Raw genomic sequence first — 16,107 nt, forward strand, 5'->3', positions numbered from 1 at the left:
AGCCTGACCAGACTAACTGACTACCACATGGTGTTTGCACAAGCTGCTGCTCACGAGCTCTGACTGTCTCAGAGGCTGGATCCCGAGAGAGCGGGAAAACTGGTGCCCTCTGGCTTTATAGTGGTCGTGTCCTGTCTGGTGATTGGCTGCTGTGTTCTGTGTGCTCACTGGTCATCCTGTGTGTCAATCACTGCCTGTCTGCACTCCATCATATACATGGATGTATATTATGACATTTGTCTGCTCTGGACATTCCAGTTCAGTTCAGGTGCAGCTCTCAGAAGTCCTTGAGCAACACAAAAGTTGGCAGGGATTCAATGTAATGGATCTCTACACATTTGTACTTCACCATGCAGAAATAGGTGCACTTGAGATGCACATCAGGTACTTCCAGGGTCAATATATTTAAGCTCACCAATGTAAGTATCTTGCCTTAAATTAATCAAAAGTGTTCAAATTTTTTTAATGTATTGCGTCATAAGGTGGCTAGGCCATTATTTGTTGCCCACCCTAATTGCCTGAAAATGGCAGGACGCTCAATGAACTTTGACCTTGAGGCATAACTTTTAAAATTAGCTGGAAGAGTCTGATAGATCTGTAAACGTAAGGACATTCTGTGGGCAACATGTTAGGAAATTTCTCTGAAAAAAAGGAATAGTATAGCATATTTCACTTTGATGTCAAATAAGGAGGAGATAAAAGCTCACAGGAAACCTTTCTACAAGTCACTAGCAGCAGAACCTGTGAACTTGAGTGGCTGTAGTTTTGACCTAGGTAAGCAGCTGGCAGTCTAGAATAAAATAATAATAGGACTTTGATCAGGGCTTAAAAAGATCCTTTACACCATTGTTAAAAATTGTTGGTTATTTCAAAATTAATTAGCACTGTTCTTTTCCCTTTTAATTCTGTAATTTTTAAATGGTGAATCACTGATGTTAAGTTTGTTTCATTATTTTAAAACATTAATGTCATCCAAAACTTCATATCATTGCATTTTTTTAAATGTCATCTCCTGTGAGGACATGCTGATGTACTTGATGGGAGGTTTGTAAATGTGAGGTAATCACCTGTAACATTGTCCATGGGAGTCAATTTTCTGTAGTATTGTACATAAGGAGTCAACACTAAGTGCAGCATATAGGTGAAGGAGGGTTAGAGGTGAGGAGATAAATGAACATAAGTGCAGAAGGCAAAGGGAAGAAGCGAAATGGCAGGTGGAGGGAGACTGCGAGGGAGGTGGAGGAAAGAGGGAGAGGGGGAGTCGAGGGCACAGGATGTTGTGTAAGGCAAATGAGGCAGAGGGAAGAGAGACAGGGAGGAGCGATATGGAATGGAGGGAGGGGGTTGGAGAAGAAGGCTGATGGACAAGGAGTTGGGGACAGAAATCAAATACAATAGATCAAGGGTGATGAAGAAATAAAATCCCAGGCAGAGTGATAGAGAGCTGTAAAACCGGGTGGGGATTACCAAAAGGAGTTGGTGTAGCATGTGGGAGTGTATACATTCTCCATTTGGGGAGGGAGGGGGTGGGTGCATCCGAAGAATTTCAGGAAGGTTGTCTTTTCAGTAGGGTATGAGAGGTGGTGGAGAGGATACGCAAAAGAGTATCTTGAAATGCAGGCTGTTATGAGTGTATTTTTTAATTTTGTGTAATATGAGGAAAGATATGCAAACCAGTAGGGAGAGGTCCAGTCGTGTTGTAACCATTTAGATAAAACAATGTTTATTGACATATAAAAACACACAAGAAAGGCCACAATACAAAACAAAGGTTACACTTAACGACAATAATGGCTGCAGCGCATACTATATTATGGAATTAATCCCATTCCCATTTATCTACTTCCCAGAACTCTGAGAAATGTTCCTTGTCCCAAAACAACATCCCATACAGTATAATCCCATGAGCTATATCCAGCAAATAGTTACCATCCACAAGTTATCATTACATTTAGGAAGGCTTTCTTCATTTCAGCATAGATTTTCTCTGAGGTTTTCAATCAGCAGCATTTAGCATAGAATTCTGCTTTTGGGGAGTATTTCTTTCCATCTAGGTGTGACTATGGTCATCCTTCCTTGCCAGCTATTGCTCTCCTCTCTTCTCCTTCCTCTCCACCACCTATTGGTACAGAGCTACCCAGGTGCTCATATATCATATTTCTTTTTTGATCCCCTTCAGTCTGAAAGACTCATCTGAGAAGCCAGGCTTTTCGCATATAAGTGGGAGCTGTATTCTTTTGTCTCCATTTTGAACTAATTTTTTCTGCAGTTTTAACACATAAAATTCCATACTCTATCACTCCCCACTTCACTTAAGTAAATATCTGTCTGTCCTGCTGCTCAGCTAAGCTGCATATTAAACCCCTTTTGGACAGCTGCACATATCAATTCCTCTTCCATCCCCTTCTTCAAACTTTATTTTATCCAGTTCTTAAATTGTTACTTTATTCAAGCTTCTTGACCTTATTTCCATATTCATTGAACAATGTTATTTGAGCATCTGGAACACTTAAAAGCTGCCAGCTTCAAATCTGGCAGCTGGCACACTATTGGGGGGCAAATGGGCATACGAGACCACGTCCCAAATTTGGTACCAAGTGCCAATTTGTTCACCCAAAATACAGACATGACAAGGACCAATATCTCCCCCTACAGTCTATCATGGGCAAACAAACTAGACATAGAAGACATAGAACATAGAACAGTACAGCACAGAACAGGCCCTTCGGCCCTCAATGTTGTGCCGAGCCATGATCGCCCTACTCAAAACCACGTATCCACCCTATACCCGTAACCCAACTTTAATTAGGACACTACGGGCAATTTAGCATGGCCAATCCACCTAACCCGCACATCTTTGGACTGTGGGAGGAAACCGGAGCACCCGGAGGAAACCCACGCACACAGGGGGAGGACGTGCAGACTCCACACAGACAGTGACCCAGCCGGGAATCGAACCTGGGACCCTGGAGCTGTGAAGCACTTATGCTAACCACCATACTACCCTGCTGCACCAAACATCAGACATCAATTGTTTGCTGATATTAGACTTTCTTGCCATGTGATGCAGATGAACCATTGGCTACTGAGTAATTATTTTAAGAAAACAATTGCGAGCCATCTGCAAGTACCAGATCATAAAATCTGATGAACATGGGGCCATAGTTTCACCACTGAGTCGGGAAACTCAAGTCAGGAAATCTCCTGAATCAGTAGACCCATCTCTGGGCAAACTACCATAGCACACACAAATTTTGCCCTGGGGGACTGGATTGTGATTTAGTAGGAGGCAGTTCAAAGATGGTTACCGAGGTGGGTGAGGTGCCAAGGCGGGCTGATTAGAAGGCCTGCCTTGGTTCTTTGCAACTTGGTCCCTGTTGTTTTAAAGGCTGTTAGGCCCTCTGCCCATTGCCCCTCACATCCCACACACCACCATGCACCCGCATAACCGCCTTGCTGACCTCAAGAGCCATGTCTAACAAGCTAAGCGAGCTCTCACACATTCACTCTGAAAAAGCTCTAATTCATGAAACCCATTCAAAATGTTTAAATTCCCTCAATTGGTCAATCCATTGTAAAAATAAACAAACTTTTATTCACTAGCTACATCAAAGATAGATAATCTTTTAATAGCCTCTTGGATCTGTTAATTAAGATATGAATCAGTCAACCCAGGTGAGGCTAAGTGATTTTAGCACTTTTGAAATTCAGCACTCATAATGAGATCAGCTATAATATCAGCCCTGAGAAAATGTCAACAATTAAATCTATTGAAACTGCAAAAAGAAATGGTATTTATTAAAAAACCCTAAATCAGATGGCCTGTTAATCAACAAACTTCATACACAGAGGGTAGTAAATGTATGGACCCACTGCCTGGGGAGGTGGTGGGAGCAGGCACAATAGCAGTATTTAAGGAGCATCTAGACAAAGATATGAATAGGGTGGGAATGGAAGGTTACGGACACCGTAAGTGCATACGGTTTTAGTTTAGGCAGGTACCATGGTCGGTGCAGTCTTGGAGGGCCTGCTCCTGTGCTGTATTGTTCTTTGTTCTTTGTTCAGCAAAGAGCATCTTCTTTTTCACTCTGACAGTTACAACTGTTTTATTTATTTTTAAAGGGCTGGGAATTTAAATAGCTTCTGATCATGATAGTTTAAACAGGCCTTGTCATTCATTCAAGAGTGCTTATGTCTCCGCTATAAATTTGTGATTCCCACAACTTTTTCTCAAACCCTTGGAACAGCAATAATGGGGTTTAATTTTACACAGCACTAATTTCAAATGGCCCAGCTGAGTTCTGGTCCCCACCTGTGTGATTCACACCCTTCCCCCTCCGGCAAACAGGGGGTCTTCGGAAATGGGGACGGAACTTCCGCATTCGGCTCCTGCCCACCTATTTTAAAGGCCTCCAGTCCAGAGTCATCGCAACTCTGCAATAATCTGGCCCATGATTTCAAATCCTGAACTCCAACCCTAACCTTAACCCCACTTGTTCTGAATAAACAAAAGATATGATTCATTAAATTGACATGAAGGTTTTCAAATGGCGGTGTAAGGAGAGATGACATTTTAAAAGTTAATGAAGCCAAAAAGTTTAAATCTCTTTCTGGTGCCTCATGATACAAATCATTTCACACTCATTTTTGCTTCCTACACAAAGCGAGATAAATATCACCACACCTCACATTATTAATCTGTAGTGTCATAAACACAAAGGCATTCAATCATGTAAAATGAATTATTTATTTGAGGCGTTATTTAAACCTCTTGGTATTTTCTCAAGTATAAATAATATTTTGGAGCTGCCAGATTATAAATGGGTACAGAATAAATGCGATCAGGAGATCCCATCATTGACCAACAGGGGGCCACCTCCCCACCGGCATGCCATGGGATGGCCAGAGAATCCAGCCTGTAACCTCCAATATGGAAGCGCTCCCTAAAAACTGTAGTGTCAGCCTAGATTTCTGTCCTAATGTCCAAGAATGGACTTGAACCCACAACTTGCTGAATCAGAGGCAGAAGTGCTACCAACTAAGACATAGCTGGCAAACAAAGCTGGTTCAATACTAAAAACCTAATCAACAAGGCAGGCGTTTAACTATCTATTTCAAACGTTACTAACCTGTGGATGATATGATAGCTCTGCAGGTAGTTGAGGGCTAAAGCAAGTTCACAGATATAGAGTTTCACGGCTTCTTCATTGAAATGAACATTTTGCTGCAAATGATAACGTAGGTCTCCACCCAGCAAAAGATCAACCACCATAAACATGTCTTCCTCATCTTGGAACGAATACCTGAAAAAAAAAGTATATACTTCTTTTCAAACGTGAACATGAACAGTAAGCTTTCTTCTCTAACTGAAGATGAACTCGGAGGAGAAAAATCAGAGCAACAACACCTTTGAGTATGGTTAGATGGGTCATCCACTCACTTTTTTCAACTCAAGTGGCAGTCACAATTATCCCAATTTTGGAATAGATCTTGTGTGAATCTGCTGAAACATGTTTTTGGGTGTTAGTGCTAAAACAAAATAATCGGCGTTCTTGGAGCAAGAACATAAAATACAGGACAATCTTAGCTGGTCTGTGGAGAGAGAGCGGAGCTAAGATTTTGAGTCTGTGCGACACTTTGTCCAGACCTGCTGAGGTTGTCCAGCATTTTCTGTTTTTGTTTCCCGCTCCAGCATCCGCAGTAATTTGCTTTGACCTGAGTGCATTCTTGGAGATTGCAGTTGAGGTAAAATGATAGTTTCTGCTGATTTGTTACTGTACGGGGAAGATTTTACTGAATTGAAAATCATGGAGTGGGAGGGGGGGGGAGAGGGTGGTGGTGTTGGGAATGCATTCCCTAATTCACACAATGATTATCAAGCTGGTGAGGCTTCTAGCCAGAAAATGAAGGAGTATAAATGGCCTGTAACTTTGTTTGGTTGTGAAGCTATTGGTCAAGTTTATAAATTTAAAAATAAAATAAAAGGGTGTGGTGTAATCTTGTTTGTTCCTGGTTTGTTCCTGTTTTTCCCCTTTCTTTTATTTTTGCTGTTCCATTTTTGATCCATGGATGATTAATGGACCTGTGGCTTTCAGGCAAAGCAGTTTACAAGTGGCTTGCAGCTTTAATTCAAGCAGAGGATTACAGCAACAGGAGCAATCAGTGATGACTCATTTTGATTGATGTGACTGATGGCTGATGAATTGACCTAAAAGGCTGTGCTCTTCCTGGTAACAGATAGTGCTTGGTTTTGAAACCACTGAACTGGTTCAGAGACGTAAGGAGCTTTCAGTTTCACTTTGGCAGCTAAGGGACAAACTCTCCATCCCCCCCCCCCCCCTTCTCTCTGTGTTTTCTCCAGAAATAACCAGCTAATTCTCACCAAAAGTCCCTGTGAGAACAACTCTCTCTGCAAAAAAGGCTGATGTAAGCAGAAACCAGAACCTGATAACTCTCTCTGCAGAACAAGCTGATGTGAATCCAGAGGCCTCTCCTGCAAATGCTGTCAGCAAGATATTGCTAACTGCATGGAAGATCATTACAGGCTGCAAACCAGAGACTTTAATCCGCACTCATACTGTGAAGAAAGTGCACCAAATAACTCCTCATCTGAAGCAAGGATTCTTATTGTTTGACCTTAATCCTTATTATTTTACCCCTTTCCCCCATCTGTGTTTGTCTGCCTTGTGTTTGTGTGTGGGTGCATCATGGGGCAGTTAAAGGGGGGAGTTAGGTATTAGCTTGTCATTAAGCAACCATTTTTACTGCGTATATCATATTTGTCCTTGTTATAAATAAACAGTAATTGTGTTTAAACCTACAAACCTGGTGACTGTAATTATTGGACAGCCAAGGGCCAAATATTTTGGGTAGTTTTCTTTTCTTTTAAAAAAAATTTTAGAGTACCCAATTATTTTTTTCCAATTAAGGGGCAATTTAGTGTGACCAATCCACCTACTCTGCACATTTTTGGGTTGTGGGGGCAAAACCCACGCAGACACGGGGAGAATGTGCAAACTCCACACGGACAGTGACCCAGAGCCGGGATCGAACCTGGGACCTCAGCGCCGTGAGGCAGCTGTGCTAACCACTAGGCCACCGTGCTGCCCTTGGGTAGTTTTCTAAGAATTTGTGGTTAATTCACTTATGTTGTGACTCCGGGATGAGTGGCCCAGGGTCTCGTAACATAATCAAGTAACTGTCATATAAAGAGACATTCATTCATGTTAAAAATAAAATGTGCTACTCATTTTAATGGAGAAGTCCTGGACATGCCTAAATTAGTCTGGATCTTGTAACACTGATGCCTGAATTGCTGCAGGGATTTCCTGATCCCCGGCATACCTTTGGCAGCAAGTAACGGAAGCTCCTGGAAAAATAGCATCAACAGCCATTTTTAGTCACTCATGCCATTTCTCAAGAGGTTGGGTAAATCTCTTACCCTGAGAACATATACAGTCATTCCAAGTGGCTGCATTTGTACAATCGTGTTGCTCACACACACTCTGTATGTTAATTTTTCATGAAAATTTTGACATGATTCCACAGATGAGCAAGAATTAAAAAAGAAAGGAGTTTTCACCCTGTTATGGGTTTGGACCAGAACACCAATTTTAGTTAAGATCCCAGACTAGATCCCAATTATTTGCAACTGGTAAAGCTGTGAGGAAATATTACTACACCACAGGAGTGATAACACTGACCAGAGACAGCTTTCATATTAAAACACATTTTAATTTGAACACAGAATTAAACACATTAACAAGAAAGATATAATGTTATAGTTAACAGAAATTGAAAGCAATTCTCTGAATCAACAAGTAATTGCTTCTTGAAACCTGCCTCTACATTCCAACTAAGCAACCCATATATTTTGAATACCACTTATGTATAAAGTTGACAACCAGGGTTCACTTGCTAATCTTGGTGCATAGTCCTTAAAGGGAGATATCTTTTATTTTGAGGAACAAGCTAAAAACTTTCTGCTCAGCTTACAACCCTGAAAACAACTCCTTTGTCCAGACAGGCCTGGCCCCTCCCATTAGACACACCCACTGCACTCAAAGCGCACAGCATTCTTTTGTCTCATAAGATGTGCCAACAGGGTCAAACTGGTACAACATTGCATTCGCTCTCCATCTTCAAACATGTAAGGTGGGTTTTAATATCTTTAGCAAATCACTTCCCCTGCAAAATCACTGATTACCTCACTTTTAACCCCGCTCTAGCAGACGTTTTGTCTGTAAGCACTTTAACCTACGTTTCAATAATATTGCTGCAAAAATACAAACCATAAAATATGACGATTTCTTATATTTATCATTTGTGGTCTGCTGTGCCGGCTGGACACACTCTCCTCTGGTCTCTAAGTCTGAAGGTTAAGTACTTCATTCACAGGTACAATGTTAGTCCAGAATATCAGAATTATTATCACTGCTGGTTCCATGTAGAATCTATTATAATCTGCTTACCACCATTAAAAACTGATGGAAGGAAAAGGAAATGCCTCAACTAATCCGATATAAACTGTTGTACAATATTTGTTACATTTTCAGTTCAGCTTCTAACAAGAGTTAATCATTCCATAATACCAGCTATGATCTGCCAGAGAATGTCACAGTAACATTTACATTTAGGATATTATCAAAACACCCTTTGTCTGCAAAGAGGCTTGATACAATATCCAAGGCAGAGTGCCAAAATGGCAATGCCCTTTTAAACTTCAACGTATGATTACAGAAATTGATAGCAATTCTCTGAATCAACAAGTACCTGAACTGCAATGTAGATTTCCATATGTAAGGGATTGGTCACCTTCACACACAATTTGTATATGGATGATAAGCATTGATTAGAAAGCTTACTAATATTGACTTATTACAAAATTGTGCTTTGCAGAGCTGACAGGAAAGACAATTGAAATTATCTGAATTTACGAAAAGAATCCAAATAAAGTTATTTGCCAGAAATAGAGATTTCAGACCCGCGTATGATGATTTGTGCCACACAAATGGCGAGAGATTAACAAATATTGCATAAATATCACATCATCACATCACACCAGTAATGATTTGATATGCACCACCTGCTGGTACCATTCCAATAGAATATATTTTTGATGTTACAAAAGACTACACTGTTAGTGATTCAATAAACACCACATCATTATACTAGAATTATACTACTAATTATTGTATAAATCTTACATACACAACACTAGTAAGAATTAGATCAGCGTCATCCAATAGAAATTGCCAACTGGCCAAACGTGTGGTGATGAGAATACATTTGTAGCTGTTGTTACGATCCCAGTTGATGTTATAATTGGATGGAAAGATCCCAGAATGGAACCCTGACTCAAAGTAACTTTTATTTTCCTGCATAAATCATGGAGGAACAGAGTCACAGGACCACTAAATAGTTTTGACAATAAAGTTGGATTATTACACAATGCTCCTTTACTTCACCCTTCACTTAACAAATACACACAGATTTTAAGATTAACACTGATGACAAAATATATTTTAAACTACAATGGTCTCATTAATCTAAAATTGCCTTTTAAGTACAGAAGATGAGTTAGGGTTGCTTCATAGCGAAGTCTGCATGTTCTCCCCGTGTGTGCGTGGGTTTCCTCCAGGTGCTCCAGTTTCCTCCCACAGTCCAAAGATGTGCAGGTTGGGTGGATTGTCCATGCTAAATTGCCCTTAGTGTCCAAACAAAAAGGTTAGGTGGGGCTACTGGGTTACGGGGATAGGGTGGAGGTGTGGGTCTTAAGTGGGGTGGCCTTTCCAAGGGCCGGTGCAGACTCAATGGGCCGAATGACCTCCTTCTGCACTGTAAATTCTATGATTCTATGATTGTGGTCAAAAATACACTCAAGTTAGGGTATCTGAACCCAAGTTAGTGTCTGTGGATTTCTACTCAGAATTCCCACCAGATGATTGTCACATGAGAGTTTGCAAAACCATCCTAAAAAGACACTTTAAAAGCTTCTTTCATAATAATGCTTTCCCCTTCTGGTTTGCATTTCGAAATTCAGGCCAGGATTTTCAAATGACATTTTAAACAAAGATTCCGCACTTCATTCAACAGTACATCTAGTCCAGGATTTTACAGCAATCTCTTTAGGATTTATTTGTCTTGATGGCTGTACAAACTATTCACAATTGTTTTAACTCTCAATTCCCAGATTGTATGAAAATGGCATCAAATCTTTCATTTATTTCTGAAGTATTTCATAGAATTTACAGTGCAGAAGGAGGCCATTTGGCCCATCGAATCTGCACCGGCTCCTGGAAAGAGCACCCTACCCGAGATTAACACCTCCACCCTATCCCCATAACCCAGTAAGCCCACCCAACACTAAGGGCAATTTTGGACACTAAGGGCAATTTCTCATGGCCAATCCACCTAACCTGCACATCTTTGGACTGTGGGAGGAAACCGGAGCACCCGGAGAAAACCCACGCACACACGGGGTGGATGTGCAGACTCCGCACAGACAGTGACCCAAGCCGGAATCGAACCTGGGACGCTGGAGCTGTGAAGCGATTGTGCTATCCACAATGCTACTGTGCTGCCCCTCTGCTGTTCCACTTTAAATCTAGTTGCTGCAATTCTCTTTTAAACTCAGAACCCTTTCTTTACACTTCCATAAATTCTTCTCAACAAAACCTTTTCACTAAACCAGGCATTGCCGAACTCGGGGGCGCGGCCCACGGGTGGGTCACGGGCGGGCGTCGGGAGGGTCGCGGAGCCGTCCGTCGTGGTGCTCCCGATCACGCAAATGTGTGCACAACAGCCGCATCACCCGGCTGTTAATACACCGCTTGCAAGCAGCCTTCAAAATGGCTGTGAACATGTAAAACAATGCGGCCGCATTGCGCATGCATACCCAAAATGCGCATGCGCGCCGATGATCAGGCATGTATGCGCTGCTTTTTTTTTAAAACGGTCGCAGCTTTTTGTTTTACAAGTTCAGGGGGGGTTTTATTCCTTTTATTCATTTATTTTATTCATTTAATTTTACCCTTCCAGGCACAGAAACATTAAAATTAAACCCACTTAAAACTAAACATTATTTCTAAACTTTGCGAATAGAAATAAATCCCTTAAACCTACCTTTGTTTTCCTAACATCACATTTACTAAATTTTACACAAAGTACCATGCCTGCACGCACAATACAGGTAAACATTCACCACATGTGCCCAGTTATTTTGACAATATATGTTTCTCCTGGCTGCGAAGTGTGGCAAACTGTGAAGCAGTTCCTGTACCAGATTCACAATCAGCACTCAACCAGAGCGCAGTCCTGCTCTGCAGTTTTGTAGAGATTGACCAATGTCTGTAGCTATGCTACAATTCAGAGTTGCACTGAGATTAGATTTTGTTTTAAAATTTGGTGTATCCAATTCTTTTTTTCCTGTTAAGGGGATATTTAGCGTGGTCAATTCACCTACCCTGCACATCTTTTTTGGATTGTGGGGGTGGGACCCACGCAGAGAAGGGTAGAACATGCAAACATGCACAGTAACCCTGGGCCGGGATCAAACCCGAGTCTTTAGCGGCGCGAGGCAGCAGTGCTAACCACTCTGCCACCGTGCCATCCTTTTACCGAGATTAGATTGATATCATACATAGAACATAGAACATAGAACAGTACAGCACAGAACAGGCCCTTCGGCCCTCGATGTTGTGCTGAGCCATGATCACCCTACTCAAACCCAGGTATCCACCCTATACCCGTAACCCAACAACCCCCTCCCTTAACCTTATTTTTTAGGACACTACGGGCAATTTATCATGGCCAATCCACCTAACCCGCACATCTTTGGACTGTGGGAGGAAACCGGAGCACCCGGAGGAAACCCACGCACACACGGGGAGGACGTGCAGACTCCGCACAGACAGTGACCCAGCCGGGAATCGAACCTGGGACCCTGGAGCTGTGAAGCATTTATGCTAACCACCATGCTACCGTGCTGCCAAATGTGATTACATCAAATACAATGTGATTACATCAAAGAGATTATTTGAAAATACATGGACCTGTAACTTTTGCAGATTGCCAATCTCTGTCGGAGTGTCACTGTCACCAGACTTACCTTTGTTGGGATTCCGAATATCCTGGGTGGGATTCTCCATCGGCAGGATCCTCTGATCTGCCGGCAGTTTCCTGATGGCGTGGGATGGCCACAATGGAAAACCCCATTGACCATCTGCTGGGACGGAGGATCCCGCTGTCGACGGGATGCGCCATGCCGGGAAACGGGGCGAGCGGGACGGAGAATCCCACCCCCTATTCGCACAACCTTCCTCGCTCAGTCTTGGTGAGACAAAAGGAGCAAAGTGCGCCCAGGGCTGCATCCGTGTGGTGCAGCTGGGGCGCAGTAAGGTAAGCTACTACCCTTTTTACGGCAGGAGCTGCCTTAAAGGAGGGGTTGAATGGGGCAATTTAATGGGGACTGATAAGTTTCAAAGTTCAGACAACCAAGGGGGAGACTAAGGGTGTTACCGGTGGTCGAAATGGAGAGGAGGGGGGAGCGGGCCAGGCCGGATGTGGGGAGAATGTCTAACCAGAGAGGTGGGAGGGAGGAAATGGGGTGGTCAGACTGGAGGATGGAGGTGGGTGAGGTCGGATAGGAGGGATAGGTGGCCAGACTGGAGTGAGGAGAATCAATCTGGTAGGGGTGGGGGAAATCAATCAGTCCAAGAGGGAGAGTCAGTCAAGGCCGGGGGGGGCAGCCTCAGTATGGGAAGGATGTCAGTCGAAAGGGAAGGGGGGTTACTCTGGCAGCAGAGTGTCAGCCCGGGTAAGGAGTGTCAGTCCAGGAGGGGTGGTCAGACTCGGGAGGGAGCAAACAGGGGGGGGCTCACGGTCAGATTGGGTCAGCTGGGGGGATGCGGTCGGATCCAGCTGAAGGGACGGTCGGGATGAGGAGGGGGGGTTAGTTCAGGAGGGTGAGGGTCAGTCCAGTAGGGCGGTGACCGGACCGGGTCACACCAGGAGGGTGGCTCAGGCTGAATCTGGGAGGCGGGGGTTGTGGATGGGAAGGGGGAGCGTCAGTCCTGCAGGGGAGGTTAGACCAGAGTGGTGGGGCCGGACCAGAGTGGGCTCAGTTCGGAAGTGACTGGTCAGATCGGAGGAAGGTGGTGCATTCAGGTTAGACCAGAGAGAGCGGGGGGTTGAGTTGGAGCAGAGGCAGGGGTAGGGGGTGTTGAAACAAAGTTGGATCAATCTGGGATTAGTCCAGGAGAGCGAGGAAGGGGCAGGAAGGTGGCATGACAAGCCAGGAGTGGGGCTGCCGGTCCGGCTGTTCAGACCAGGTCGCACAGGGAGGCAGGTTGGATTGGGTGAGCGTGAAGGGTCGGGTTGGGAATGGGGGTGGTGTGGTGGGTCCCACGGTGTGTCCGAGGAAGCTCGGTCTGGGGTTAGAAGCGATTTTCTTTCCCTCGAATTCTTTCAGAGTAACTGTCAGGGTAAAACTGGCAGAACCATCCAAAGTTAGCAAATTAACTGACTTCTGTTGGATGGTTTGCAGCCAGCCCAGTGCTATTGTCCAGAGGAAATTAGCACTTCTGGGCATTTGCTGGGTAAACACTTGCACGGGAACTTCGGAGAGGGAATCTCAGTGTATCATTGGGTTCCCCCCGAAAGGTCCCAGGTTCGATTCCAGACTTGGGTCACTATCTGTGCGGAGTCTGCATGTTCTCCCCGTGTCTGCGTGGGTTTCCTTCGGGTTTCCTCCCACAGTCCAAAGACGCGCAGGTTAGGTGGATTGGCCACGATAAATTGCCCTTAGTGACCAAAAAAGGTTAGGTGGGGTTATTGGGTTACGGGGATAGGGTGGCAGTGAGGGCTTAAGTGAGTCGGTGCAGACTCGATAGGCCGAATGGCCTCCTTCTGCACTGTATGTTCTATGTTTCTAACTCTAGTTGGAATGATTTTAGACAAATGTATTTGCATGTATGGGGTTTGGTTTTGGTTCAAACTGTGTTTCTATTGTGCTGAGGAAGAGTTTACAACGGGAAGAGTAAACACGAGCTTGGAGAAAGAATGCGTTGTTGCTTAGCAACTAAGGGCCACTTTTAGGCAGAAGACCTTTTGAGTTTTAACTCGATCCAGGCAGTTGGAGATAGGAAATTAAAGAGGGAAAAGCTCTGAGAGCCCTGCTAGAAACAGAACTGCCATAAATAGGAGTAATAAGCAAAAATGCAAGTCCAGAAGCGAAAGGAAAGTTAGTTATAGAAACCAGGGAATTAAGTGAAAGCTCCAGGTAGTTTGAAGTCAAAGCAACAAAGAAGAACTGGAACTTGAGCAGGGTATTGTCTGATTAAGTTAAAGGCAGACCGAGAAAGGGCAGACTGGATTAAATTGGCTGGAGAAAAGCTAGCGATCGGGAGCAATCATAATAAGTTCATGTCCTTCTTTGGAAACAATAATATTTTGCTGGTGACTGAGTACCTGGGAGCTTGTACATAAGTTTGGATACTGTGGCAGTTCAAGACAAAGGAATACTGAGAGTTGGAAAACCTGGAGCCGGATCCTTGATGAAACAATAGAGAGGAAGCCGTGATGAAAACAGCAGAGGAAAAGCATTGTTTGAAAGAAGGGAGTTTGGGGACATTTATATGACAATTATCTGGAGTGAATTTGAGCAGAAATGCACAGAAGATCGATTGAATGGCATCTGCCACTGGGTTTCAGAGTGGGGCGTAGACTGACCACAGTTAGCCTGTTGGAATACAGAGACTGTATGTTTATTGAGAACATCATAGCATAAGACATTGTATAATTTGTGGTATCCTTAAGTGTGTGTACAAATGGGAAGGTAAGGGGGAGTGAAGGAGTATTGTATTATAGTCAAACTTTTCATGTTTAATAAATGTTTTTAGTTGTTAAAAGCTAACTGACATTCCTGTGACTCTTCTTTCAAGTTTTCTACAAAGAAAGATAAAGGTTATGGGGCTGGATTCCCCGATTTCCAGGCTATGTCCAGAGGATCCATGGCATTTTATATCAATAAAATTGGCGCCGCCCCAGCATCGATCCACCGACTGGTGAGGGGCGAGCAGCTGTGACACGGAAAATGCCCGACCTCCATGACAAAAATGGGCAGAGAATTACCGGGTCCATGGCTGCGCAGCCGCACATTCGGGAACTCGGCCCATCAGGGGCGGAGCATCGGGGGAGGGCCTCAGGTAATGCCCTGAGGCCATCCCAACGACGTACGGTGCACTCCTCGATGACACGGTTTTGAAGGGAGCGGAGCATGGCCCCGATTCCATCGTAAAAAGGGATTCTCCGCCCGATCGTTGATTACGAAGTCGGCGTCGGGGAACGGAGCATCCCGCCCATAATCTTTTGAGTCAGAGTTCCATTCTGGGATCTTCCCATCCAGTGATAACATCAATTAGGATTGAATCAGGATTGACATGTCATTTCCTCTGTTTTTCTGATCGAGCCAAGCCAGTCTTCCAATGAGTTGTGGTTCACAGTATCTCAGAGGAGTCTGCAGGAGCAGACCTTTCAAACGGCAAGGTCAAAAGGCTCCCCCTCCTGCTCACATGCCAAGGTAGGACCCCCAGCCATCCCGATAGTCCTCCATGATTCTCTGGCAAGCTCTGGCACTTCTTCCCATTAACCCACTATACTATATAGAAGCAATGAACCTCAGGGGATGCAAGAAAAAAAAATGTCATTTATTGATAACTTTGTGTTTTCTTAAAATTCCTTTTCAATATCAGGCAACCCAGTTGCCAATCAGCAAGAACCTTTAATGGTTCAATAGCTGAAATCTCAAGCAATTGACAATCCTTGACCTTGTGTAAATAAACATTGTGCAATTGGCAGCAGAGATCAGAGAGCCAAAGATGTTAATCAATTAATGTTTTCCATGGGGTATGCGCGTTTCCTTAGTCTAATGGATTCATGGGCTCTCAACGAAGCCTTGTTACGTATTCTTGGTTGACAGCCCAGGCACGATAGTGTACTAAAACACCTGAGCCGGAGGGAAAGCATTGCTTGATGGACAGTGCTGAATCACTGATCTCTGCTGTCAATTTCATAATGGACCGGATCTTCCAAGAAGTGGCAATCTCC

The 16,107-nt window shown here is 43.9% G+C and overlaps 1 protein-coding gene across 2 annotated transcripts in view; it reads right to left on the reverse strand.

Moving 5' to 3' along the window:
• The window catches only part of LOC119963440 (serine/threonine-protein kinase 32B-like), a 411,699-nt gene that overhangs the window by 158,072 nt on the left and 237,520 nt on the right, over nucleotides 1–16,107 (reverse strand). For both annotated transcript variants that reach the window (XM_038792576.1, XM_038792577.1), the window contains one exon: nucleotides 5,130–5,303. In XM_038792576.1, coding sequence (XP_038648504.1) covers nucleotides 5,130–5,303 — 174 coding nt within the window. The remainder of the gene's footprint in view (nucleotides 1–5,129; nucleotides 5,304–16,107) is intronic.

This window comes from Scyliorhinus canicula, chromosome 3 (assembly GCF_902713615.1).
Source record: "Scyliorhinus canicula chromosome 3, sScyCan1.1, whole genome shotgun sequence".
Taxonomy (NCBI): domain Eukaryota; kingdom Metazoa; phylum Chordata; class Chondrichthyes; order Carcharhiniformes; family Scyliorhinidae; genus Scyliorhinus; species Scyliorhinus canicula.